This window comes from Anopheles funestus, chromosome 2RL (assembly GCF_943734845.2).
Source record: "Anopheles funestus chromosome 2RL, idAnoFuneDA-416_04, whole genome shotgun sequence".
NCBI lineage: Eukaryota > Metazoa > Arthropoda > Insecta > Diptera > Culicidae > Anopheles > Anopheles funestus.
In genome coordinates, this window is record NC_064598.1 from 62068779 (window position 1) to 62096393 (window position 27615).

A 27615-nucleotide genomic window follows, 5' to 3' on the forward strand; every position below is an offset into this window, starting at 1 on the left:
TTGGTTCGGTTGGCACTGATAGCGTCCTAGAAGGCAGGAAGGAACTCTTTATTATTTTGGTGTGAATTACCAAGTTGTTGTTCAGTAATTACTGCAGTTATACTTGTAAATTTAGCCTTAAAGCTTCTGAAATGTGCGTCTTCGAGGAGTTACATGCTCCCAATTGATGTACGTATTCGTCTCATTAGTTGCTTCGACAGCCATTTCAAATCGTCGAGGCTTGTGCTGGAATTGTAGTCTAGTTCTTTCTCGTATTCGATTCGATTTCTTTCAATGAGTGATGCAATAAATTTAAATATAATAGCAATTTTAATAAAAAAAAGGTATAAACAATTTTGTTCTACAACTTCATAAAGAAAAACTCTTTGTATTTCAGATTATTGTATGAATTTTATTGCATATTGCTTATTTCTTGAAGATTACAATTATTCATGTGTATTGCGGTCGAAATTTGACGAGATAAAATCGTTAATACTATGTATGCCTGCTATAAAATACACATTCAAATCTCACGTATCGGTTTACCCTGAAAAACGATTCACTTTCATTGGCATTTTCCTCCTATCATAGAAATCACTTACGAGCGTTGATATACTATTTTAGGAAACCTGACAATCTAGAAGAAAAACCCTATCATATTACCAAAGTTTTCACGTCGACTTCCTACTCCCTGTCATGCTGGGTGTGCTATAACCACAAGCTAAATCTAAAAATTGATGATGCTACAATCACCGTTCACAGAACAGTTATATTCCCGTATTCCTTGACAAATTCCTTAATTTGAAAAATGTGAAAAATGTTTTTATTTCCGTTCTCCACGGAGAATGGGTTGTTTTGTATTCCTTTCTTGTTACTTGCTATAATGGCATCGTTTATAAACTTACTAAATTAAACCCATCGTTAGCTGCTGTAGAGCCAAAACGATTGTTATACGAAAGAGCTGTAAGAATTGGCTATTCGAATTCCAATGCTCTCCCTGCGGAGTATGTTCATGGCTGTGCATTACTGTCATGTTAGGATAATAGTGTATGTCACCTTCTGCTTCTTTTGTTGCATTACAGCCTCAAGAGGTCGTGGCCCTCACATTTCTGACTTTTTATGACTTTATTTACCCATAGCAGGATAGTCAGTCTTGCATACGGGAGCACGGCCCGGATGAACCGGTTTTATTGTGTGAAAAGTCGACACCGATATCTGTTTAAGGTCGCTAAATATTGAACGAATAAATTAGTTTAGTTTTGATAAATATTGTCAATTAACTCAATTACTATCCAACGGAAATCGGTTCACAGATTCACGAAATGGAAACCCGTCTACGTACTGAACCTATTATATACACCGTAAATTATTAACATAGCAAAACCTATGTTTTGTTTACCGTAACTGATCTCAAAAGATGCCATTGCCGTGCTTAACAATTGCACTCAACTAATGGTGATGACACCCTTAGTTGGGTTTGCATTTCAACTGAACAATCTAGATCCTCCAAATCTCATCATCAACCGTTGATAACCTTCCACTGGCGATGGACATCAAAGGGTTTGCCACGCTTCGTCTGGAAGGTGAATCAACGGGTGATGGTGGATTATTATTGTCCGAATCTCATGTACCGTTTCCACTAACGGGAGACGACAGGGAAGAATTCGAGGGACTTGACTTCGGTACATTGGAACCATTGCTACTGTTGCTGCCACTGCTGCCGCCACTGTTGTAATTGTTTCCTATTGCATACATATTGCGAGTTGGTGAACGAACGTTCGATGCAGGGTTATAGAATTTTAACAGCTCCACTACCGTTATGGCCACCTGCACAATTCCACGACCTTCTAGGACATCTGCAGCGCAGCATAGAAGATTCTACAATGATAGTAATACAAAAAAATGGCTTACATCATATAAGTACATGCTACCCACAGTTTGCTAAACTAACAGTACCAAAAATGAAACAAAACTTTACCAAGAAATGCATACACATAAGATACTGTTTTTATTGATTTTTGTATAAACTCAAGCATTAACGTCAATCAATAGAAAGCCGTTATATGAATGCAGCATTGCATGTTTTAAGCGTGACAATGTTTTTCTTTTGTCGATAAATAATTAATCATTATGTTAGATGGAGATACGTGTTACTAAGAAAACTTTTAACATGTGGTGAATAAAATTACCAATTTAAGCAGTCTTTCATAGCATGTGATTATGATAGCTTGATAAACAATTTAAGTTTTGCGGAAACATTATTTTCTCGTTCATGTTCTTCTATTGTATTGCTGTTCATACGCTTGTGCTGTTCAGTACGGAGAAGCTCCATGTATTCCTTACTATTTTTACAACAAAAGGTATCATTGAACGGTTCTAGCCCTAACTTTGATCAATGAAGTTAGTTTAAGTATGAAATTCAAAAGGAAAATCAATGAACAAAGAAATTAATGCTACAAGTCTCGACTTGCATTGTGAATGGAGCATGATAGATGAACGATTTAAACAAATGTGAAGTGCTGTTATATACTTCTTGTAACAGTTTCCTAAAGTTTGCAAAGCAAATTGTTATGGATTCGTAAATTAACCCGATCGTTGCTTATTCATGTTTTTTTAAGACTCAGCTTACAGCTTTTGCTATTTCGCATCTAGATTTAGGAATATATAGGATTTTTTAAATATTTCTTCTGCATCGGTTGACATTTAACAACTGTGTAGAGAACATACATTTGTAACCATGTTTGCATGAAAATGTGCAAAAAATGTGTCCGGTTTGTTGATGTTTTAATATTGTCCCTGTGCGATCTGTTTTGCTTTGATTTCTTTTTTAATGTTGGTTGGTTTTAGGTTACAGCTCATCAATGGTCACAATCTGTATACGTCCCTTTGGTGTATTTTCTTGTAAATAAACATCAGCCTACCAATTCTAGATCTAACAAAGGCGAAATAAAATTACCTTGAGCTAAAATTTAATTAAATGTGTTAATTTTTCTTCGAAAGTAAGTAAATTAGGTATGTAAAACATGAGGGATATATGTAATACATATGTGCCTTAAACATAAGTTCCGTTCAAGGTAAGTACATTAAATAATTCGTGGAAAAATATTTCATTTGAACTTTCAATATTTGGTAATGAGATTTTTTTCGTTTGGAAATCATGGTAGTACGTCATAATACGGAATGCATTCGATTATTTACTGGAAATTAATAGTTTGCTTACAGGATATTCAGAACCTCAATTCATATTTTGTTCCGAGGCTTGTCCAAAAACAGATAGATTTAAACTTAAGATTATTGACATGATTCTAAGCTGCCCTACAAACGATTTCCGCTTGAAAGCTAACATATTGCTACATATTTCAAACGCAACTATCAATTTACTGAGATTTATTTGTTATTCTGAGAAATAAGCATTACTTTTCACTGCAAATATATTTTCTTAGATACATTACTTTCTTAACGATTTATTTATTATAAGGCAACTCTTATGTTTTCATTACTTCATTTTATCCATGTATATATTTTCTGGTTGCGATTTGCTCCTGTTCTATGTCACTGAACTGCATGTTGAACATGAGTTTTAGTCATAATTGTGCTTAAGTAATAGTAACTTTTCATCTTTTGATTATTGATTGTATATTTTCATCGTGGCACTATAAAGCTACAACCAATTTTAGTCCACAAGAACAGAATGATCGAAATTAGTTTAACTTCGAAACCCCCTTAAATCATAATTAAGCAATAAGCCTGTAGATGATGTTTGGAAAATGTTCATCAGAGTAATGCAAAACAAAAAAGTAAATAGGTATATGAATAAATAATGCTAACAGATGTATTTAACAATAAATCAAACAACTAAGCCTCTTCGAAATAAGTTAAAAGCATAACGAATTGCGTCACTAGCCGCTTAAGAGATGTTCTTGATTGTGATGTTGTATCTTCAATGAAAGAGTACATAAACTAACAAAGCATATTGAAAATTCCACTCGTTATCATCTAAAATAATAATGCTATAATACCCTAAATGCATTGATAAGTAATATGTATGTTTAAGCATGACAAATGTGAATGTTTCAAATGAATCTTTTCAAAGCAGAAGTGATGTGATTTATGATTTCACGAATATGATCACTTACCATCCTAGTTATCATTAAATATAAAAAAAATCTTCAATTAAACTCCATCTTCTAAATGGATAATTATGTTTAGCTTCAAAAAGAAAACAAACAATCATTATTTAGCTGATAAATATTAGGGACACATTCTGATGTTCCAGGGTTTAAAAATGAAAAAGGTGTTAAACCGGATTAATCTATACATGAAAAGACTTAAAACTCTATTCATCAAATAAAAGAGATGCATTTCATATCAAAGCATAAGGAAAATTATAATGATTAATTAGGTTATAAATATTGATACAATTAATTTTGAAATTATTCGAAAACATTTTCAGATTCACTTTTCATGAGAACACATTAAAATAAGATTCATAATTAAGCATTATTACAGGGGATAAAGGTATAAATAAACGACCGTAAACAGGAAGGTTCCTAAACACAAAATAGTTGAAATCATTGGGTGATCCGATTCATGTCGTCGATTTTCGACAATAGCGTTCAATTGTGAATCTTTCTCTTCGGATACATCCTTTACTTCGACTGCTTTGTGCTCAACAGCAGCAGATACCCCAACACTTGCCACGTTTGGTGATTCACAATTCAGTATCTTTCTTCCGGTCGAAGCAGCATTTTCGAAAAATTCGATTCTCTTCGTTACCACCTTCTGCTCTTCCACGGGCAAAGAATCGTTATCGTTTTGGACGATATTAAAATTTTCATTTCCTTTTGTTTCTGGCTTCATCGACTTTAAACTCAGTATCGGAGTGTCCAGATCGTTCGATGAGACTTGTCGACAAATTAAAGATTCGCCCATTGTGGGTTGAGCATTAGTTGGTGTAAATGCATCCCCATTTTCATCACCTACAGCCTCAACGCCAATTAGATCGTCGTCGCAGGAAGTAAGGCTGGTTTCCGAGTCTTCGTAATCGCGAAGATCGTATCTCATGTCATCACTGTCGTTAGTACGACAGCGAAACTTGCCAATATCACTATCATATTCGCATTCTTCGATTATTTCGTTCAGATTTGACTGTATATCATTTGAACTATGATTTCGACGGCCAGTTCGTGACGAAGGAAACTTTCGCTTCCTTCCTGGTTTTGCATTTCCTTTGGGAAGATCCAATGTTACCGGAACATTCCGATAATCCTCATTGCCATGATGCGATTTTGCATTGTATTCGGAGTGAGAGTATTCGAGAATCTCATCGGTAGCGGTTAGCTGTGTGACAATTTTCAAACTCTGCGATTCTATGGTACCTAGAGCGGATATATCATGCGATGTCATTGGATAGCAATTTAAATTGTTCTCTGGTGCTGTTGAGCTGTTGGTGTTGGTTGCAGCAGCTGTTACGGCTGTTACTGAATGCGATGCTGACGGCGGTGGCGGTGGCGGTGGTGATCGCGGACGACGAAGTAAACCAATGGCCGACGGTGAAGGTGGTGCTACCAATTGGCTCGAAATTGGTGGCATGCTCAGTAAAGCTGCTATCGTTCGATACATCGCTAGCGGATTAGGAGGCCTTGGCGCAAGACTAGCTTCCTGTGAACCATGCCCGTCATCATATTTCGCCTTCCGATCACTATCCTCCAATGGGGGTTCGGCCATGGTTGATGGAACGATGTCCTGACAGGAGCAAATCAACTCCTGCAACCAACACCAATAGCAACAGGATAGAGAGAGAAGAAAGTTAGTGCGCGTTGACGCCTCTGCTTTTAAAGTGTAGAACAAATATCTAAAACTAGTTATTTTGTTCACTGGCTAATTGTGTAAAGTGCCAAAAGCAGCTATTCATTCATTTCCTGTTCCTTTCGCACCTCTTGCGTTATTCGTTTTTTTTCTATTTGTTACTGTTATGTACATACATAATATTTACAAGGATAACTAAAACAATTAGCACGTGTTGGAAATAGAAATAGATAGTATTAGAGTGTCTTCAGATTATTTTCTTACTTGCTTTGCTCGCTCAACTAAATATGCTGTAAGCGCACTAATAACACTACGAGTGCAATAAATCATCATCAATGAACGATCGAGATTTTCTACGTTACGCATATTTTCCATATCAGCAATACACTTATGCTAAAGAGTTCCATTTTATAATATAGCTAAAGTTAATGCCTTTTAAGATAATTATGCTTCTGGTATCCTTAAACCCAATTACATGATTATTTTATATTTAAGAAACAGAGAGATCGCTAGTCCTTAAATTAGTCCTAAAGATTGAACATCCAAGAAGAACAATCGTGCGTAAAGAATGTTTTGCCTGAACAATTCTCGTATATATGATCCTCGACATCATTTACAGTGTGTTAATATATTGGCTAGTGACAGTTGATCAGAATTTTCTTCGGTTACAAATATTTGTTTTAAAATTTGATAATCATCCAACAGCAAGGATGCATGGTTAAAATTACTCAACTGTAAATAATAAGCTTCCGTAACTGTAGCGAGAACATCGTGGGCTCTTGTACATAACTTATACAGCCATTTTTCCTAACAACCAATTGAGGAACTAAAGAACGACACGAACGTGATCTAATAACAAACAAAGCAAGAGTTGTATGAACCAATCTGAACACAAGAACATATTATTTGAAACTTGAAAATAGGAGCCAACAGATTTGTAACCAACCCACTATAAAAAACCACCAATAGACACATTTTCTCAAGTGTTACAAGCAAAGAAATAATCATCAAAATGTGAAAATATTTAAGATAGAAACACACACTCACCTCGTCTACTCCTATTTTGCGGCAAGCATCTAGAAAGTAATCCACGTTTCTCCTGCACCGCGCCATGGTTAATTTGGGCTAAAAGTTTCCATAAAATACAAATGATTACAACTTTCATGAAACTTTTATGTAAAGCGATATATTAAAACTTGTCTTACCACAGCTGACGAGGGTACGTGAATGCTACCAACCGATCTTGGCCGTACAAGATTCGCAAGGTGACACAGTACGACGCCGTCCATTAAAGCCGGTGCAATGTCTTGCGGAAGGGACATTTTCAAACGCGTTTCAATGATTTGTCGCAACTGCTCAATAAGTTCTGTTTCTTCTTTCTGTTTGTCGAACTCCCGCCGCATGGTAAAACTCAACTTTTCTGTAGGCACGTCGCGATTCCAAGAGACAGTCCTAAAAATAGCAATCATATTTTAACATTAATAATCCTACTTTTGCAAGTCACACATCTCATGAGAACGATGGTGGTACATCGCTGAGAATTCGACGTAAACAAAATTACTGCATAACTTCCAGTGCTGCATTGCTATACTTACTTATTCGTTTTCTGTCCCGGTTTAGCGTTATTTACGTAGCCTACTGTCGCTGTTAAAGGTTTTTGACTTCCACCAGCTAGCACCGGTGAACCCAAGCCTCCTCCACCATTCGGCGCCATCGGTTTTGGAATCGACGATGGAGGAACATTATTGTGCGTCAAAGCACCACTCGTGGATTTGCACGGACTATTTGGCTTCACGTAAGCATACTCATTGCTGACGCTTCCGTTTGGTGAAGATAAAGATCCTTTTCCAGCTCCGTTTGCAAGTGGAATTTTACCGTGCGATCCATTCGTTACACTTGTTGAAGCCATTCCGGAAGCATGAAGATTACCGTTCAAATGTGTAGGCGACTGGCTATGATGAGACGAGCCAATGTTGCGAGACGGTATGACCTTTTGTACTGGTCGTTTATTCGGAGTACCGCCCGTATTGTCGTCCGTTGTAGAAGGTTGACTACCATTACGATTTGGAGATAGCAAGGGACTGGAATGGGCACCAGTTGTACCAGTCGTATTATACATGCCATTCGGATTTGCATTGATTTGGTTCATTTTTTGTACGCCTGTCGTATGATGTGGCGATACGGGAGAACTTTGGCTGCTGCTGCTGTAAACCGAGGATGACGAGATAGATTTTGTGTAGGGAGAAACGTTGCTAACCGGCGACTCAGTTGCTGATCCAGCACTATCTGGTGTCAGTGGATGATCTTTCGAGCGATAAACTGAATCCAGATTACGCTGTTGACGCAATGCTTCCTTGTACTCGCGATACGTCTGATAGTTGGATAGTGTACGGCCTTTCTCATCCGTTTTTGTGCCATCGGGTGTGATGTCTCCTTCGGGCGATATATCGTTACTGAAAGAGAAACAAATAGCGTTCATTAGAGAGCAGATATAACATAAACGATCTTCAAAACGATCTTCGTTACAAAAGAGCCTTTCCCCATACCTGTTGTTATTCGATAACTGCTTACGATCGGGATGAAGGTCCTGAAATGCAGCATTCTTACGAAATTCTTCTTCCCAACATACATCGTTATTGCCACCAATAGTTCCAACAGTACTATCCACGGCTGGATCGTTCGAACCACCATGCATCGCATGAGCTACCAGAACGGCCTGTGGCCCACCTGAGGACGGATTAGAAGTAGTGTTATGGTTACTACCATTGCGTGGCATAACCGTGAAACCCGAGTGCAGAGGAGTAGGGGACCATTTTGACGATGCGGTGGCGGAATTGTGCGTATCTTCATCATGCATCCATCGCTTACCATCGAAGCCACCATCGCTAGTGCAGTACCCAGAGTCGACGTGTGCTCTGCGATTCCTTTGTTGATTATCCAGCAAACAACTGTTGGAATTCTTCGCCGAAAGAGCCGTACGTCGCAACGTTGCGTGCCCATCAACTCCCGTTTTGGATTTTTCCTCCCTTGAGGCAATCGTTTCCAGATATTTGAAAACATGCACCAATCCACGCACGCACAGCTGTTGAACATAAAAGAACGATAGAAAAATTAGTACTTATTGAGTATGTTGCTTATAAACTCGAGCGACTTACACTAGCCGGTGGGGAGGTCAGGGGATTGTTTGATAGTTCCAAATCGACCAGCGAGGTCATGTGTCGAAGTTCTACCGGCAGCGTGGCAATCTTGTTACTACTTATGTCCAAAAAGGCCAATCGCAGGCAGGTGAGATCACGGGGCAGGTAAACCAACTGATTGCTGCGCAAATTTAGCGAACGCATGTTGCGCAGATCGCCCATGCGCGATGGAAGATGTGTTATCTGATTGCAGGCAGCATCGAGCTCCGTCAGCTTCTCCATCCGACCGAGCTCATCGGGCAATGTCGCAAGGCGATTGTTAGATACAAGTAAAACCTGCAGAGGTAGAGCACAGATTTCGCGCGGCAAAACTGAGAGCTGATTGTTTCTGAAAGTGTGGGAAACGTGCGCATTTAGCATACTGGTTCATTTAATCTCATTTAAACGAATGAACAAAGTGATTTATTATGTATGCGAATCGAAGTGCTTTGACAAACTATAACCGATACGCGGGACAATCAGCTTATTCATTCCCAACCAAATGATCTACTTACCTTAAATCTAAATAACTTAGAGAGTGCAGTCCACGTATCGTTTCCGGCACGGAGCGGATTGTGTTATGGTACACCAGAAGTCGTTCTAAAAACGCGAGACAAGTGATGTCCTCTGGTAATTCGCAGAATCGATTTCTCGATAAATCTAGAATACAATGAGCAAATGAAAAAAAAAGAATTTAATATTAAGTTGTATGGATAACAAATCTAGAAAATCAATAAAATCTTACGTGACCTGATTAATCAAATGAAGAGATTATTTTTTAGCTAGATGAAGTAAGTAGTAATGGTTTTTAATGTTTTAACATTTTAAATACAATCATCAGTTAGTCAAAAATGCTTCAACATCGTTGGATTGGATTGGTTGATATCATTTTCATGCGTCATTTTACTCTTATTATATAGCTCCAGAACGAATCTATAACAATCGGTTAACAAAGAAATCATCATTGTACCGAATTTATGTCAATCAGTATCAGTGAAGACATTATCAATTTCACCATAAACTTCATTCATTCCTAGTTTAAAGAATCATAGCGATTCACACCATTACCAATTGACTTGTTGACCAGTATTGCCAAGATGTTGGTAGGATGGATGTGGAATACAACAAATGTGTGTAACCTGTATTTGTGGTTTCAAATAGAAGAATAGAATCGATTCGATATCTGTTCAGCATGATCATAACTTCCATCTCCTGTGAGATCAAATGATCATGATGCAAGATAGACCAGAAAGAAGAGAGAGAAAAAGATGGTGAGAAAGGAAGAGAGAAAAATAGCATAGATGCATTGCATTTTCCCCGCTTCCTGTTTGCATTACCTTATGATGTTTCAGCACGACAAAGACAGCAATAGCACCGAGCATAAAACAACAACTTTGATCTAGCTGCATATTTGTTCTCCATCTTCAGAGAAGCAATGCGTCTCTTTCAGTTTCTCAGAGATACTTCTCCCTCTAGCATTCGAGTGCACTCGAGCTGGGAAGAACAGCACGCAGCATTTATTTTTTCTCTCCGGCAACAACTGGAGCATTATAACATTATAGCATTTTATAGCACCATAAAGCAGTGTGCGTACGGGCGTCGAATGTGTCTTCTGCGTGCGAACCACAAGGGGACAGAAGCTTGGTATTAGTGCGGTCGCAACATCATCCATCTCGAGCGGCTAGCATGCGTGTTTTTCTGTCGTGCCGTGTTTCGTCTCGAATTCCATCCAAAATTCACAGCGTCAACACGTTTTACACCGTAGTGAAGAATGTGAATACTGTCCAGCACAATATATGCGGCAACTGATAACGTGAAGGTGCACATTCAACCGTAAACACTGGTGCGATAGTTGTAATTGTGCTTCAGAGCAAAAAAACGCCGCATCCGATCGCAGCAGGAAGGCTCTTGCTGCTGGTTCCCTATGCGAGACACACCACCAACCATCAGCACTCATCAACGTGACGATGTTGCCCAAGAACGTTGCGAACCGAGCTGCGTCGCTATGATCGTTCTACGTCCGTACGTCAATTATTTTATTTAAAAACGTTCCGTGCATACAAATGTATGTTTCCGTTTCCAACGCAAAATAGTTTCGCTGTGAAGGGGCTACCTCTAGTGCAATAAATCGTGTACGCTAACGGCCTCCAAATAAGGTTCAACCTAATAGTGCTATAACCTGATGTTAAATCTCTGATTCCTTACGCAGTAAAGTGGCAACGGACGTGTGTGCGCATGTGTGGCTTGATTGAGAGGCACACACAAAGTTCGATAAAACATTTAAATTGCTATCAGTACAAAGTGAGCCTATATATAGGAGAACACATCCGAAGTGCTTGAAAATAGTTTTACAATTGTAGAATAAACAACATCCAACAACGAGGACAATGAAGCTGCATCAACCGCAACAGTTCCTAGCGCTGCTCGGAGGACGTAAGTATTTCTTTTTCATATTTGTTGTACCCATTGAACAACGGACTGGGACGTTCGGTGGCGTTGATTAGGTTATACCCTGTCTGCTATGCTACCTGCCCCCGGACAGGGGTGTGTTTGCCTTCGCTTCACCGAGAAAAGAACACGAACCTCGAGGTCTCCGCGCTTGTGTTAGGATCACATCAAACAACACACGCACACATGTACTCGGGTGATGATGATCACCTTCTGGATCGCGATCGTGTTATTCTTCTGTGCGTTACGATACACCTGAAACACATTTGTGGGAGAGCGTCTGACGATTATGATCCTTTGTTTAGCGTAAAGATGTGCAGGGAAGACCACGAGAAGCTTACCAGAGCACACGGAGCAAACAAACTTTTTTTTTTCTCCTTTAACACAAAACCTGTTTTTTCTGTTGTCTTCAGTGACCCTGGTTCTCTGCATGGTTGCTCGTATTAACGCTGCCAGCGGCGGACTTGTTGGTGGTGGTGGTGCCGGTGGAGGAAGTGGTGGCAGCGGCGGTGCTCGAGGATCGGGTATGTACAACTATGGCACCTATGGCGGAATGGGTGCATCGGGTAGCATCGGCGGTGGCGGAATGCGCCGAGGAGCTGGCGTGTACGGCCCGGTTGGCCTTGGAAATCCACACGACGTGCCGCGATATTTGAATCCTGGCCAGGGCGGAACATCGGCGACAAAGGGTCCAATGTCGGCTAAATCGGGCCACCACCGTCTTTCGGCCTGGGGAATCATTACGATTGTTACATTTGTCATTCTGATCGGTGCTGGTGCGTACTGGGGTTTTATCTGCTATCCCTTCTTCTGCAAGAAGGAACGCAGCTACAACATGATGATGAACATGTCGTCGGCAACTACCGCCACACCGTCAACGCGATCGACCGAATTCGAAAAACTCGATCACTGCTGCTCTAAATCGACCACTTCTACACGGAGCAACGATACGGGCATTAGTAACATCTAAAGCAAGCGTCGATCTTATCGCCATCATTCCCGCGCTATATGCAGAACCACTGCATAGCACCGGACGAAAGTATACAAATAATGGAACTTGTATATTCTTATGATTAGGCCACGTTATAGCCATGACCATGATATAGCTACAATTGAAGGAAAGCTAAACTACACCAATAGCTCTTTTCGCCATCGATTCTTTTGGATTGGAATATGACAACAACAAAAATTGTGCTTATTACTCTTACACTATCGTAAATGACTACTATTTTCGAATGTCAAAAGTATTTCTTTTGAGTGACTGATTTTCGTCTTTAGCGTCTTAGCGTCTTTCTCGTTGTGACAAATTGATAGTGATTGCATTTATCTACTTAGGCATAAAGATAACGAAACATACACCTTCTACTACTAAAGTGATAGCTTGCGGAACAGTAAAGTAGTACATTGAAAATATTAGCCCAATAGTTAGAAAAAAAAGTATTGAAAATAAAGACTTATAAGAAAATCATGCAATAAATATAATTACAACATTAAATTTCCTTTGTTCGGTTGAAACCTTTATCGCTCAATGAAAGAAACTTACATATTAAAACTTTTGTTCCAGTCTTTATTACATTTTCTGATCTTTTATAGCATGTGGATTTGAATTACTTTTTTTATCAACTTTATATATATTTATGTATGTATTCTGTACAGTAGCTTCTTTTTTGTAACAATTTAATTTGCCTCACAATGAACAGTAACATCTTCTGGCAGATTGGAATGCGTAGTCGCCGGAAGTTTTCGAAACCCACACCATTTGTCATTGAATGTAAATTGGCTGCGCTAGATATGCAAACACGCTTCCATATTAATTCTTGCAACAATGAAGAACGTTTTATTACAGAGTAGCGAAAAAGAGTGTGATATACCAGCAGAAAGAAATCGTGTCAGGTCATCCGATCGTAAGCGGATATCTTACATTTATGAAAACCAATTTTGTGTTAGCTCTTTTTAGCAGTCTCAGACACTGCTTCTTGTTCAAAAAACAACTTAAATCATTCTTTTTTGCACAAACTACTAACAAAATATCGTACACCGTAAGTGTTCGAAAACATTGTAATATTTGGCTTTTTTAATTGTACATCAATTCAGTTTTACGAATTGAACATAATATTTGAATTTGCAAAACAATTTACATAAAGAAGAACATAAATCAAACATCGATATTATCACTACACAACTGTATCATCGCTTTGTGTTCGTTGGTGTCACTTTCATCGACTTTTACTAATCAAAATCAAATTTAATTGTGGTGTCACACATGATTTAATATAGTACAACAAATAAATATACTTAAGTTGTTTGTCATACCTAATATTTAGCTGAATCTTTACTCATTTCAATATTATTTTCTATTTGAAATTATGTTTTTTCGTTGTAACTTCATCCCTCTCTATTTCTCCGTAGTGTGCCATAGAATAATATCGATATTCCCGTTTCTAGCCATCACAACCACACTAACAACTTCCTACAAATTGTCCCTCTTCAACTGCATCTTTCTACTAACGTTTTATCCCTCAGGCCTAAGGATTAGGGCACGATGAATGCGACACTGCACCACCGTGGGGTGGGTCAAGTTCAAGAAAATGTTTTCTACTACGATAGCAGAACGTGAAACGAATATCCTTTCCCCTCATGTTTGCTTTTTGTGTGAGCCAGGCACCGTCAAGACGAGGCAACCCGAACCCTTCGTTCAAAAAGCACCAGCGTTTTGTGTGTGACTCTCATCCGAATTTACGGAAAAGTGGCACAGGTTCGCAACGTAATGAGCCACATGGCAAAGTATACACGATATTTAGTCTATCAACGATTTGGTTTTGGTACGTTCCATTCTACCCTAGCATAATTCGAGGGTCGTGAACGATCATTCGAGCAACTGAAACGTACCGCTTCCAGGGCTAATGTTCGCACGTTAGGGGAATGTTTTGCTTCACCATCCTTCATTCTAGAATAATCAAGTGCAATCCGGTCGTATATAACAGGCAACAAAAGATACGACACAACGACGTCTGGAGCTGACAGCAGTTGTTATGTCCATAGCATGAACATATTTATGGCAAAACTGGTGAAACGAGTATAAAAATAGTAAAGAAAATGTTTGCCCTATAATAATAGTCATTTGATTGTTACCATACTATCGACTAGTTGAAAAATTCTTCATAAAGCATATTAAAAAATGAACCATTGAACAGAATCGAGGTTTTAATATGTGCAAACTATTATATTTTTGCAACTAAATTAAGATTTTAAAATGTCTCATAACTTGCTTTAAAGTCAAAACAATATTCCATCATTATTTATTCATGGCTTTACCTCATACACTCCTTATCTTGGGTAATCACGATGAAACTACCAAATTAACCCTTTGAATTGTTAATTACACTTGATTGCGTTTCTGAAGCTTACACTCATCCCACAGCGCAAGTGTCGTGTTATGATGTGCAACAACCAATAAGACGCCTTTCACATGCATTCCTATTAATATTAATTTATGAACTTTCAAAACACGTACGATCGAGTAATCAACAAGAAGAGCCAACGCAATAATTTCATTTCTTCTCCGTTTATCACGAACAATGTGTTCTCTTCCCCTAAACATAATTTCACATAATTCGAAGCATAATGAACGCGAAGCCATTGTGCAGTGTGTATGTGTATAACGCTTCAAAATAATTATACGGCTACAAGAAATAAGGATATAACATAAAAAGAGGGCAATAACCAATATTCGTTTTATATTATATAACATATAAATAAAACGGTTAAAACGGATTTTCTGCAAATTTTGCAGTCAGTTTCAAATCAGTTCTATTTTTGGTGTAACGACTTACTAAGTAATGCTTGCCATAACTTACTTATTAGGCTTACTTTTATCACATAGCTTACTACGGGAAAACGGATCGGATGAGATTTTGTACCAGTCCGGACAAGTGAGAGACCGGCGCCGTTAGCACCTACACCATCGGGTGTTCAATGTATTATGTATGAATAAAGATTCCCAAAGATACAGATGCTAACGGCGCCAGTCTCTATATGACAGGACCGCGTATCAAATCCCATCTAGACCGTACCTCTTGAAGTTGTAGTGCTACAAAAGAAGAAAAATTCGTTTCCTTGAGATTTAAAAGAAAAGTCTTGGACTTTTCAATCTTCAATCTTGAACTGAAAGAAGCCTTGGAAATATATGTTTTTCTTAGCATTCATTTTTAAGTAATGAAAAGGACCTCGTATTTGGGCAATACAGCACACTAAAATCCATTAAAAAGTAAAAAAAACACGTTATAATATTCCCTTGCGTTTATAGTTTATAACGTAATATAATTCTTTAAACCATAATAGGTCATGTGCCCAGTTCAGCCTACATTTTGAAACATACCAACGAGTTTGTTTCGATAAGTTAGTTAGAACTGGAAACAGTTATTTAAAAAACCATAAGCCAAATTCTTCCTATGAACAATACGCTCGTATTATACGTCTAAAATGGTTCAAGGCACTGTAGGTCATCACGATAGAAGCTCTAATTACCATAACTAAGTCCGAAGCACCGAAACCACACAAAAAGTATAAATGAAGCTATTAATTAGAGCATTTGTAGATTACGATAGTTAGAAATTCAGTTAGATACAATTACTCCAAACAAACGTATGGTGCCATATTACGTACTACCCTGAGCATATATCCACTTCGGCCAAAGCATACAAGAAACATATCTATAAAAATTTCAAAATTAGTGCATCCCGCAACCTAATTAAGTATGATTGTTTACGATCTCTTCACAGCTCGTATCGTTGGTATTTGATCGTGGGAATAGCGAAGAACACATTGCCGTATATGCCGCACATGGAACTCAATCCAATGCGTCTAAAGCGTTTTCTAGTTTCGGAGAACATTTTCAAGCACGACATGCTGTCTCTGGTATTTTAATTATACTATTTATCCAGTGAATCTCGTTTCAGATTCGAATAATTCGATAAATAATCAATTAATCAATCAGTGTGATTTTTATTTTATTCTCGCCCTATTTCGAACACAGTATTCGAAAAAAGGTTCAACATAAAAAGTGCCATAAAATGTATTACATAAAATAATACAACATAATACTATACTTGACGTGTTCAGATGCCATAAAATCACTTACAGACTATATTGACCCAGGAATTGCCACATGCTTGTCCAGAACCACGTTTACGATGTGAAAGGACACCTACAATGTGGTTGTAGTAAATTTCGGCACCACACCTGTACGCTATTTGATCGGAACTAATGTTTTCAACGTTAATTTTCTCTTCACCTCTTGCACGGTGTAAAAGAGCAAAGCAGCTATCTAATCTACCACCAACGCGTACGGCCAACGCCTAGAAAGTATGCTCCAGACGAAACACTTTGCGTATAGCTACAAATTGTGTTTTGATTACGACAACACTCCACCCATCCGCTAATACCCCGACCGGGCAGGTTCTCCCACACTACGATATCGACGAAAAAAAACTGGAACGTGTGTGTGCTAGAGCATTCGTATCATGTTTGACTTGGCTGTTCCAGGCCAATGCACTTACGCCTACATCTGCGCATTAAAACATGCGTCCGAGTATGTTGCTTCTGCTGCTGCTGCTGCTGCTACTGTTTATGCCTAAACTACTACACTACAAGACACTGTGCTAGCAGCACAAATGCATTCATCGTCGTAAGAAACTAAAGTCGAATATTAACGGCAATGATGCCAAACAGCTAGGAAAGGTTTTTCCTCGCGGAAAGAAAGAAGGCCATCACGAAACGATATAGCTGCTATAAATAAACCTTTTTTCCTCGATTCACTACATCACTTTCAGATGCAGACACACTCACACAAATCCCGGTAGACGCATACCGTACAGTGTAACCACGAACATCATCCAGAGCGTTAAACATTTTTGGTGAAATCTGCATCAACCAAGACAAGTGTCAAGGGTTGGGGTGAGCAATCCGATTTATTTCGGCATTGTCAAATTGTCAAATGTTTCAAATGGAATTGGATGCTTTTGCAGCGGCCATACCGATCATTTCCCGAACAGCTGAAGGTCAATGCAGATATTGGGTTACAACACACCGTTCGTCGTATACATTGTGTCCACAAGTATAAATCCATTTTCTAGATCAAGCTCAAATTGCATAAAAAGATTTTTTTTCTCAAATATAAAGCGAGTTGCGGGTTTTGTTGAATGTATTTCATAAATGTCAAGAGTATCGATGTGATGAAATATAAAATATAGCTCCCAAATGTTGGCTGTTGGGCTTGAACTTAATTCAGAAGTTGCAATCAAGAATATCAAATTCAAAATACATTTATCCAACGCTCTCATAGCGAGTTCCAGAGTTTTGTTCGTTATACAAATAACTCATTTTGCGAGCGACTATATTCAATACAATTTATTCAAATAATCCTTTCCACACCGAAGAAATACTCTTTCAAAATGCATTTCATTTCTTTATCAACTCAATAAAATAAAAAAAAAATGATAATATATTCTACTGGCCAAAGTCACACGATCATTATCGGCTGGTTCTCTGATGGAATCGAACAGCTTCAGAACAATCCATAGTTTCTTCAATTATGCATCTTCGGTACTGAGCACATAAAATAACGGAGTTCTAGAAAACAAAACGTCTGTCTGCGTGAATTTGCACGTTGAAGCGGATGTTTTTTGCATTTAGATTTACTCGTTGCGTGAAAAACGTTTTAAGAGGGATACTCGTTTTTACAGGGTTGATTGTATAAAACATCTTATTTTTAAACATGTAAGTAGGAAACTGTTTACGGACGTGTTTAACTTCCCATATTATAATCGATCGTTCTTATTCCATCGATAGCACGCGATGTGGATAACGTTTTCAAAAAAGGTTACCCAACAACAGGAAAGAATGAACTTAACAATCAATGCACGTTATGCTAACTGCAAGCGGGGCCCTACAAACAGTCCGGCACGTGCTTGCTTATGTATCAAATTCTACATGCAGTGTCTGTATGTTTATTTTAAAGGAATGGTCCGACTTTGGTGCATGCGCAACATCGAACAATATTATTCTTTAATTTCATACTACAAGCAGTTTGAGAAGCAAATTTTAAGAAAATGAACACATTATCTTAACAACGTGCTAGAAACTAAATGAATGATTGCGAATAATTACAAAAGTAGTAGTGTGAAATCATACAAATTTCCCAACATATAACTATAACAATAGCTTCCGGTGTATAATACTTTCAACGGTATTGTATCGCATTATTCGAACAACACAAAAACGCTTTACCTTCTCCGTGATTTACCGGTGCACTGAAGGAAATGGGAAACATAATATAATAACTTGGTGGTGATGGTTTCGCAGCGTTGCAGTACATTGACAGCATTACAGCAGTTTGCTGCAACCAGACGATGTCGCGCCGGTACAGCTCCACGTGGAGCCGCACCCTTTTTTGGTCGCCATACCTTGAGTTGAGAACATTTTACCGGAAATATTCATATCATTCCTGCCGGGTATGCTTAGCCGTGCCAATGAACCACATGCCATTGGCATCGCAGTTCTGCTTGTCGGTCGGGACTTTTGTCTGCCATCCTACGCTTCTCGCACACCATAAACCATGCATTACTTTGCATCCTTTTGCGTACTGCTATTGTGTTGTCTGTACCGATGGCAAACCGTAAGAAAAACGGAACAACTCCTTTGTAAAGCTTTTCTATACAAACCGTTAAGCTCGCTATAAGGTTTGGCATGGGATTTGTTTCGTTATTTATACTTTTTTTTTATATCAATGCATATTTTTACGCCTCAATCGTTTTATTTTATACATGTTTCATCATTTTTGCACACAACAACAAAGAGAAAAAGTTCTCTATGAATGTTCAACATACAACACCATTCTACAGCCAAACAGTGTTGTGATGTATCATACACCGGTGGTTAAACTCCACAGAGGAATTAATAACCTAAAACCTTTTCTTTTCATCTCCATTGGGGCACGCTCCATATTTTCTCTCGTGTAGATTATTGGTTTTTAATTATTTTCTGCCTACTTTACTGTAACTAATCCAGTTCCTCCGACGATGTTGTTTTCGTCTGGTTCGACATCCAATGGTATTGTACAACAATAGAAAGTAATTGGCATCATCCTACATAGCCACGACTGTCTGCGTTATCTTTGCATATTGTTATTTCCATATGTACTTCCCTTCTCTTTCATCTTTCATTGTTCATCTGCTTTGATTAGCACGCTTTCCGATCTAGCTTCCGCATAGTAATGGAAATACGACTTTTCCTTTTTTCTTTTTTTACTTTGCGTAGATATTCATACTTACCAAAATCGATTAATTCGACCAGTTCCAATCAAAAGTAATTTCCGTTATCGATTTGCTTACCTGAAAAAGATAAAAATACATAGCGTCAGCAAATTAGAAAATCCATTGGGTGTTAGGAAAAATTATTAGGAATCATACACATATTACGAACAATTTCGTGAAAGTTATAAATTAGAATCATTAACAGTAAAACGTATGTTTGTAGCAGTTTATTAGTTTTCCTTTACGTATAAAACTTGTTTTATTTACATGTATAATAATGCAATTATTTCTCTGCTTAGTTACTGTCGTTAACTAATATTTCACAGACCGTAACAATTCTTACATGGTACAAACTAATGTTCGTTCTAAGAAAAATATATACAAACACTCGCAAAGAAATGTTTATTTTCTAATGCGGAATCATACTTCAACATTCTTTAACCACTTATGCCGACGTCATCCACTAGTAAAGAAACGAAATATTACACCTACAATAGCTGATGTGAACGGAACAGCGTACGAATATCTGAACCATGATTCGTTCCTCGTATTCGAATGTTTTGGAACGTGCCATTTCATCGCGAGAACGGTTTATTGTGCATTCCATGAGCGTGTGCGAGATTCGATCTGCATGCTGAAGTAACTGAAATGACTTTTTTAACCTTCTACAGCTAAACGATTTTTTGCGACAACATTTCCAACAGCAACGACGTCTCATCTATGTTTCGTTTTGAATTTATACCATAGTGTGTAACATTTTAATTTATGCTATCCGTTTTATAATATTGGTTTGCTAAGCCTTGCCGTTTTGCTATAAAACAGCTTTATAAGAGCAGATGGTTTGAAGGTTCATTTTAGGGTATAAAACAAATGAGATGCATTCCCCACAGCGTTTTTATTCAGCAATACGTCTAGGCCATATTGCATGAATATTTAAAAAAAAACATAATAACGTGTTTATTTACGCTACGCACGTTGCACTCCTTATGTTGGGTGACAGTTGCATACGAATATGCAACGTAAGACATGAGTCATTATTATTGTCGCTTTGTTTTATCATATTCTCCCATACATGCATATGGCGCATTATCTTAATCATACAGCTATATTTGAGAACCTGATGTTAATTTATCGATTTTACATATTTACTATCATCTACGATACACGATACTACTACGATCTACGATACTGATACAGGGAAAGGCGAAATTTACGTTTCAAGTATATGATTGATTTCACTAACACGATATGGAACGAACGAACGTACTTACAGCTTATCTAACTCCCTTTAATTTATCACACAAACCATATTGATCTAAACACGCTCATGCGCTTTTGTGTGTCGTCACAACAAAGATGTCGTGATGATAAAGGTTGAGAACATTGTAACAGATTTCATTTGTAAAACACATTTCAATGTCTAAAAAAATTATAACAAGAAAAAAACAGCTTTTTTCCTCAACATTTGAATATAAATAATCTCCACACCGATATGGCCACTATCAGTTTCAATGATCAGTCGTACTGTTCTACCATATTTAAATATCCGATGAGATCATATGCAATTTTAGCTTTCGTCACACGCTTCCAGTGAAACTTTGGTGCAAAACCTTCGCACCCTTACATGTTGGCGACAGTAAAGGGCCTTCGTGCGCTTGTTGTTCGTGCAGAATCAATGTCAAGTACGAGAGCGTTCATTAGGTGAGAATATGGGAGCATTGTTATGACCATGTCCCATAAGTCCCACAATGAGATCAAGTTGAGAACAACATTAATTAATGATGAGTCAGATAGTTGACAACGATGCGCATATCCTTGAAATCCTACTAATTTTACCCAGACATTTATTAAAAGAGATCATAGATTATTTTATTTCTGCATAAGAACCAAATTTTCCAACGCATCAAAACATTACTTATACTTTAAGTTATAAACGATGTAAAAATAAAACTATTCAATTATATTCAAGAACATGATATAATTTGAATAACACCGTAAATGTTGAAGTAACGGATGGCGCCAATTTTTCTTCATTTTATTTCTGTTTTTTTCGCCATTCCAAAGACCAGTTTGAGTCGTGCAATGCAGGCCAGGCGTTACTCAGCGCAAGCGTAACCACACTCGCACCTTCGCCATTACTTCCCGTGGTTAAGCGATCATTCGATACAAGATCGTTTGTGAATGGAAACACACAATCCAAACAACGTTCATACTCCACAACTACACCGTACACACACAGCTATACGCTTTTCGAATACACATCCAACATGCCAGTAATACATTATCTTCTTCGTTTGCGAGTGTAAACATAACATACGCGAAATGTTGTCTATCGTAAGCGTGATTTGTGGCCATGAAAAAATATGCGACCGATCAGCAAACACACGTTCGATACCAAACACGATGATTCATTGGCTGATGAAATCGGCTGGAAGGCGAAACATATGTGGCAAAGCGACACAATACTTCACTTTGTTATCGCTTCACTGCGCATGGTTTGATATGACGAGAAATATAAATATTGATCTTGGCTAATCACTGCCATCTTTTAGCGCTTGGTCAATAACTAGACGGCTAACGAAACTAACATTTGTTGCTCGCGTCGCAGAGGGTGTTAACTTGCTAAAATTGGAATAATCGTACCGTTCGTATCAAAGGAAGCAAAACAACGTGAAACACCAAAAACAGCAAACAATTCAATGAATGTTATCCCTTCCTTTTGAATAGCTTCATCAATTGAACAAAATTGAAAGTAAACTCTTTAAAAATGAACCGTAACTACTCCACGCTACTCCATCGAGCGCAATCATGCGCATAATAAATCCCCAACCGAAGCCTCCACACACACACCCATCTCCATCCCTTGCAATCTAATCTAGGGTCCCGCATGATCGACCGTCTTTCCGACACCCGGCATTTTTTTCCGTTACCCTTTTTCCATCGGGATAGATGGATCTATTTCTGATTTTGACCACACTACTAGCCTGCACCGTTGCACGGTTCGATGCAACTGAATAGGTTTTTATTGCTCAATTAGTCGTAACAAAATTGTGGTTTAGCAAAAGAGAGTGAAAATTTTCGGTACCGTTAACGGCTTAAGCCGGACGTTCAAAACCGGACGAACATTTTTGTAACGTTTTTTTCCCCCAAACTTTTTCGAAAGTACTCACCTTCCAACAACAAAAAAACTTACGTTGAAAAATGCATGATCTTAGATCGATCCGTAGTACAGCGTTCAAAGTTAAGTTTCCCTACTATTGCGATCAATATTGCGCAAGGAAACCCGAACGGTCATGCGTCCGCGCATGTGTGTTTCATGATACATTGGGAGAAGCAGAATATTTCCGATTTTATAAATCATTATAAGTACCACACGCCACTTAAACACATTTGCGTGCAGAAATCCGCGCCATGAAACGCTTGAGAGGGCTTATTAATCTTCCATTATGGTATATTAGTAGGGTTATAATACTTTCCGAAATTGACTCTATAAAGTTGCCACAATCTTATGGCACTACTACGCAGCCACAAGCCAGGCGCCACATTTTAATTGAGCAATTTTGATTTCTCCCTTCTCATCGTGGGGCGAAAAACCTTGCCGAAATCAATTTGGAATCACACACCCCGATCCCAAATACCTACACAGTTGGAAAATTTTAAATTTTGCCTTACGGAAGCCGAACAACATCTTGCCTTGGAAAAACACCTTCAAATGCCTTTGGAAATCAATCATCATCATCCCTTCAATTCGCTGAACGCAATAGAGAGTTTTAACGCCCAGAAAAGGTACGGAGAATAAGGCTCCGGGCACAGAATTATCGCCTGCAAAAGTAAACATGTTGTCTTTACTAACTATATGTTGTGACATACAGCGCACATCGGACTCTATCGCAGCACGAACGAAGTTTGCCTTACTTACAACGGACGTATCACGTATGCTGTTGATGGTTGATTGCTTATCTACAGTAAGGTTGTAAAACAACACGATCAGCGATCGGTTTATCATAGTTTTATCACCCTTTCCACTTTCATAACACTAAAACAGAAATCTCTCGCTTTTAGTCGATTTAGAGCAGTTTTGCATTTGTTGAGTGATATTCGAATTTCACCAATTTCGTTTCTGCCAGACTGGTTTTTTATAATGATCTTTTGTCGGCCACTTTCTACAATTGGAACATAAAAAATATTTTATTTAAATATTGTTTTTGTACATGCTTTTATGATTTTAATGCCACATAAACTATTTTGAAGAGGGAATAAAGTTAATTTTCTCGCAAAAACAAAAGCAACATTAAACCCGTCCTAATATGCTGTGAGGCAAACCCCCAACAATAGCCACAATTTCAATGGGCACCACACACTATTATCAAGCATAACATTTTTCTGCCTTTCCATTCGAAGCCTACCGTCGCTGATGTCATTTATAAATTTAACAGTAGTTCTTTGGCCCCCCGGGATCAAATAGCATTGAGGCTGAAATGGAACAGTTATGCCTAGCTTTCTTAAGCGTTCGTTGTAAAGATAGTGCCGCTACAGATGTGAATTTTTGCATTTGATACATAATCCGCATTATGTACAATGTGGTTAGCGGTTTCGACATCTGGAGCACTGGACCAGCAGCTCGATTTAATGAAACATAATAAAACTTGCTGTCGCCTTTTAATTTTATTGCAGTAAAAAGTTATCTCTTATAGTAACAAAACCGCGTGTGTGTATATTGTTTATAAAGTTGAAAAAAAAAGAAACCGCTAGTACTTGGTTTAAGACGTTCTTGTTGTACTATCGACAGCAACCTGCATAATTCTACTTCATTACACATGCAAAACAATGTGTGTAAATGGGTTTCCGACCCGTTCCGTGTGCGATAAGCACGAACATTGATAATAGTAGCGAGAATGCCATGTGCGCCAAACAGACCAAGTTAATGATTCATAAATGTGTTTGTTCAAAGTGGAAGGGTCTTTTGCCTACGAACCTTCTTACTAGCCCTTACGGATCGTTTATTACTGTTTGAATGCAACCATATTACGATCCAGTACGTTCGAGTGCTTTTAAAGTGACCAAGCTTAAAACTATTGAGTGAAACTGTTTGCTGATTTTGTTTCCAATTTTCCTACTTAAGTACAGAAAAAACCCAAAAAATCAACACCTGAAAAGAACTGCTTCGATTGCTCGTACACTGAGATGCCATTCATCAATTTCCAATGTGTTTTATGTGCTTTCAACCTTTAATGAGCCACGAAAATTATGAAAGTACATGTACATTGGACGCAACCACGCGCAGTTCGCACCGTATTATTCAGTGACGATGCTGGTAGATTGATCTTCTAGGTCAACTTTGTACGGTGTCCAAAAAATAAAAACAATGAAACAGACAAAAAAAATATCATCAACCGATCTGAACGTTAATGGCCACATACGGATGGCTGACCCTTAGGCAAACCACGAGGTGTGTAGCATAATTTGCGCACCAATGGCAAGCAGCAAAATTATTATCCTCGAGCAATTTTTGCCGGTGGCACACCACACTAGGGTTCAGTGTAGACGAGACTGAGCAAAACAAGAAGGCAACAACAAAAAATGAAACAAAAACACCCGTTTCATACTTCTTATTTCGTCCGGCAAAACAAACCGTGTCCCACAAGAAAGCTGGGCAAGCAGGAGGTCGTACCAATTGAGCAGCCGGTGTTGTGCTGCAAGAGTTCCTTGGTCTTGGCTGAGAGCTGTTTACGTAAGCTAGACTACCTCATTTTGTATGTCCTCATTTTTTTCACAAACCTGCCGCAACGGACGCACCCCCCGGTAAAAGCCGAGGAAAAGTCCATTTTTCACGTATTGATTTTACTCTTTCAAATTCGTTCGCAAACTTCAAGTTTTTCTTCGTGGCCCGAGTTCGTGTATGTTTCGATTTTATGCAGATTGCTGGCAAATCTTCCTTAAAGGGAAATATGAAACCATCTGCAAAGAAGTTGCTAAGTATTTCATAGCTCTATTGAAAAAATACTTTTTTATACAGTCATAACGATATGGTTGCGTGAAAATCGACTCTGATAAATTGTGTTGTGTATGTAATTTAAATTATTTCATTTAAAGCTTCTGAATAACAAAAACATAATATAAATAGAGTGGAATAAATATTAACCATGTTCAATTTCGTTCCTCGTGCTACTTTCCTTCAATTTGTTCGTGTATGTTGAATTCTTATGTGGTTCAAGACCTTTCGGCCGCCAGTCTGGCGACGTGCTGGTGTTTGCTGGCTGGTTGGTTGGTTTTGCGGGAATAATTTATTTTTAACGATTTTGTCGTTTCTTCTAATTGCAAAAATGTAGGTACTGCTATCATTCGCGCATGGGATAAAATGCTTTCGGTACTCATCGATTCTGTGCTACAAACGAAAACAACGAAGGCTTCAACACAGGCAAAGTGTGAGGGCAATTAAAAGTGTGAGAGCGTATTTTTTTTTCAAAATACACAAACGGTTTGAAACAACATAAAATTTCAAATGTTTTGTTTCTGGTCGTGCAGAACACAGGCTTCCTTCATGCATTATCTAAATTCTCACCTGCTATGACCGTGTCGCTGAGGTTATATTTTCCAGCTGCCTTCGGAAAGTCCTTTAGCTTGCGTCCGCTCAGCTTTAGCTCCCCGCTAAGATGCGCATCCTCCAGAATGCGCTCCAGCGAGCGGGTCAGCTGACTTTGCAAGTGACCACCGATTCCACCACCGACGCCGTTCATTCCTACCAGTGGCAATGGCTGTGCCTGACCCGAATAGACGACGGTTGACTGTGACGCTTTCAGACAGGCAGCAACAGCCATATTTTTGCGGCACTCCTATCAACACTGGAAGCACTCAAGTTGCGTCTGTCCATCAGCGATTACGATTTCCTCACCGGAATCGCGGACCGGAAATAGCGAATACCCTCCGACTGTTCGCCAACGCCAACTAGCACCACTTGCGGCAATATAACACTTTTACACACTTTTCGCCCTCTGTGAATACGAAATCATTTTACTGACAGTGACGACAGCATTCAGAAAAACCTTTCCCCCCTTTACACGGCGTCTACACGACCGAATATCATGCACCTGGTACACCGCCACCGCGCAAGATGGAAATGAGGAAAACGAGGAAACCGTGAACACCGATCAATCGACGTTGCTACGGCAACGCTGAAACCGACATTTCGACACCATTAGCCCCCAGCATCTAGGAAAACCCGTCAACAACCCGCACACATTCGCCCCAGTCCTTTTTCCAACGAGGCACACACACACGCGCACACTCCTCTAATCTACCCAGCCAGAACCGAATTTGGTGGGCCTTTTCACGCACTCCGGAAAACCGATCACAAAAAGAATAGTGAAGAAAAAATAAAACAACGGATAGACGGATAATTGCCGTTAGAAGCTACAAACCAGCTTTCGCTCATGCGTATTTTTCTGCCGGGCGGTGCACCAATTCACGCTGATACGATTGTCATCGATTTATTGCACTTGTTCTTTGTGGCCATGCTTAGACAGAATGAATGCTACCATTGCACAAACCAACGACGGACCGCACGAATTCAGTCTCTCTGATCCGAGATGAGAAAATGAAGCAAGATATACAGACACCGTGGGCGTGTGTACTCGAGAGCAGCGCAGAAGCGATTCAATCTCCGACTATAAACAACTTCCTGAGCTGTTTTTGACAGCGCTCAGGCGGTGTTCTATTTGATGTAATTTTTCAAAACGTCAATCGAAAATTTTTATTTCTACCCAGGGACATCATGCTTTCAAAAATGCAATTGCGAAGTTAAAAGAGTGCTGTTTTGAAAAAAAAACTACACTAATCTGAAAAGATAATTAATGATCATTTGGCTCAGTATGTAACGCAAACGTGCAATGGAT

The 27615-nt window shown here is 38.7% G+C and overlaps 2 protein-coding genes across 6 annotated transcripts; one reads left to right on the top strand and one right to left on the bottom strand.

Moving 5' to 3' along the window:
• Nucleotides 1-364: 364 nt before the first annotated feature.
• LOC125775115 (leucine-rich repeat and calponin homology domain-containing protein) lies at nt 365-27390 on the bottom strand. Of its 5 annotated transcripts, none has more exons than XM_049445604.1 (9): nt 27259-27390; nt 26286-26715; nt 9479-9623; nt 8943-9312; nt 8334-8869; nt 7383-8240; nt 6993-7239; nt 6835-6912; nt 1965-5745 (listed from the first exon to the last, which is right to left on the bottom strand). In XM_049445604.1, exons 2-9 carry the CDS (start codon nt 26539-26541, stop codon nt 4483-4485), a joined length of 3753 nt encoding a protein of 1250 aa, XP_049301561.1. In that variant the 5' UTR covers nt 26542-26715; nt 27259-27390; the 3' UTR covers nt 1965-4482. The 5 variants fall into 5 exon arrangements, with proteins under 5 accessions (XP_049301564.1, XP_049301561.1, XP_049301562.1 ...); XM_049445605.1 differs by having other exon boundaries at nt 27282-27340; XM_049445603.1 differs by having other exon boundaries at nt 27142-27329.
• LOC125775143 (uncharacterized) lies at nt 10549-12906 on the top strand. The gene is made up of 2 exons (XM_049445663.1): nt 10549-11396; nt 11825-12906. Exons 1-2 carry the CDS (start codon nt 11351-11353, stop codon nt 12379-12381), a joined length of 603 nt encoding a protein of 200 aa, XP_049301620.1. The 5' UTR covers nt 10549-11350; the 3' UTR covers nt 12382-12906.
• Nucleotides 27391-27615: the final 225 nt, after the last annotated feature.

Excerpts from the sequence above, each read along its gene's own strand:
- LOC125775143 (XM_049445663.1), top strand. The coding sequence starts at position 11,351 with ATGAAGCTGCATCAACCGCAACAGTTCCTAGCGCTGCTCGGAGGAC. Across the intron at positions 11,397-11,824 it reads CCTAGCGCTGCTCGGAGGAC|TGACCCTGGTTCTCTGCATG; the intron begins GTAAGTATTTCT and ends TGTTGTCTTCAG.
- LOC125775115 (XM_049445604.1), bottom strand. The coding sequence starts at position 26,541 with ATGGCTGTTGCTGCCTGTCTGAAAGCGTCACAGTCAACCGTCGTCTAT. Across the intron at positions 9,313-9,478 it reads CTAAGTTATTTAGATTTAAG|AAACAATCAGCTCTCAGTTT; the intron begins GTAAGTAGATCA and ends CCACACTTTCAG. Across the intron at positions 6,913-6,992 it reads ACGTACCCTCGTCAGCTGTG|CCCAAATTAACCATGGCGCG; the intron begins GTAAGACAAGTT and ends GGAAACTTTTAG.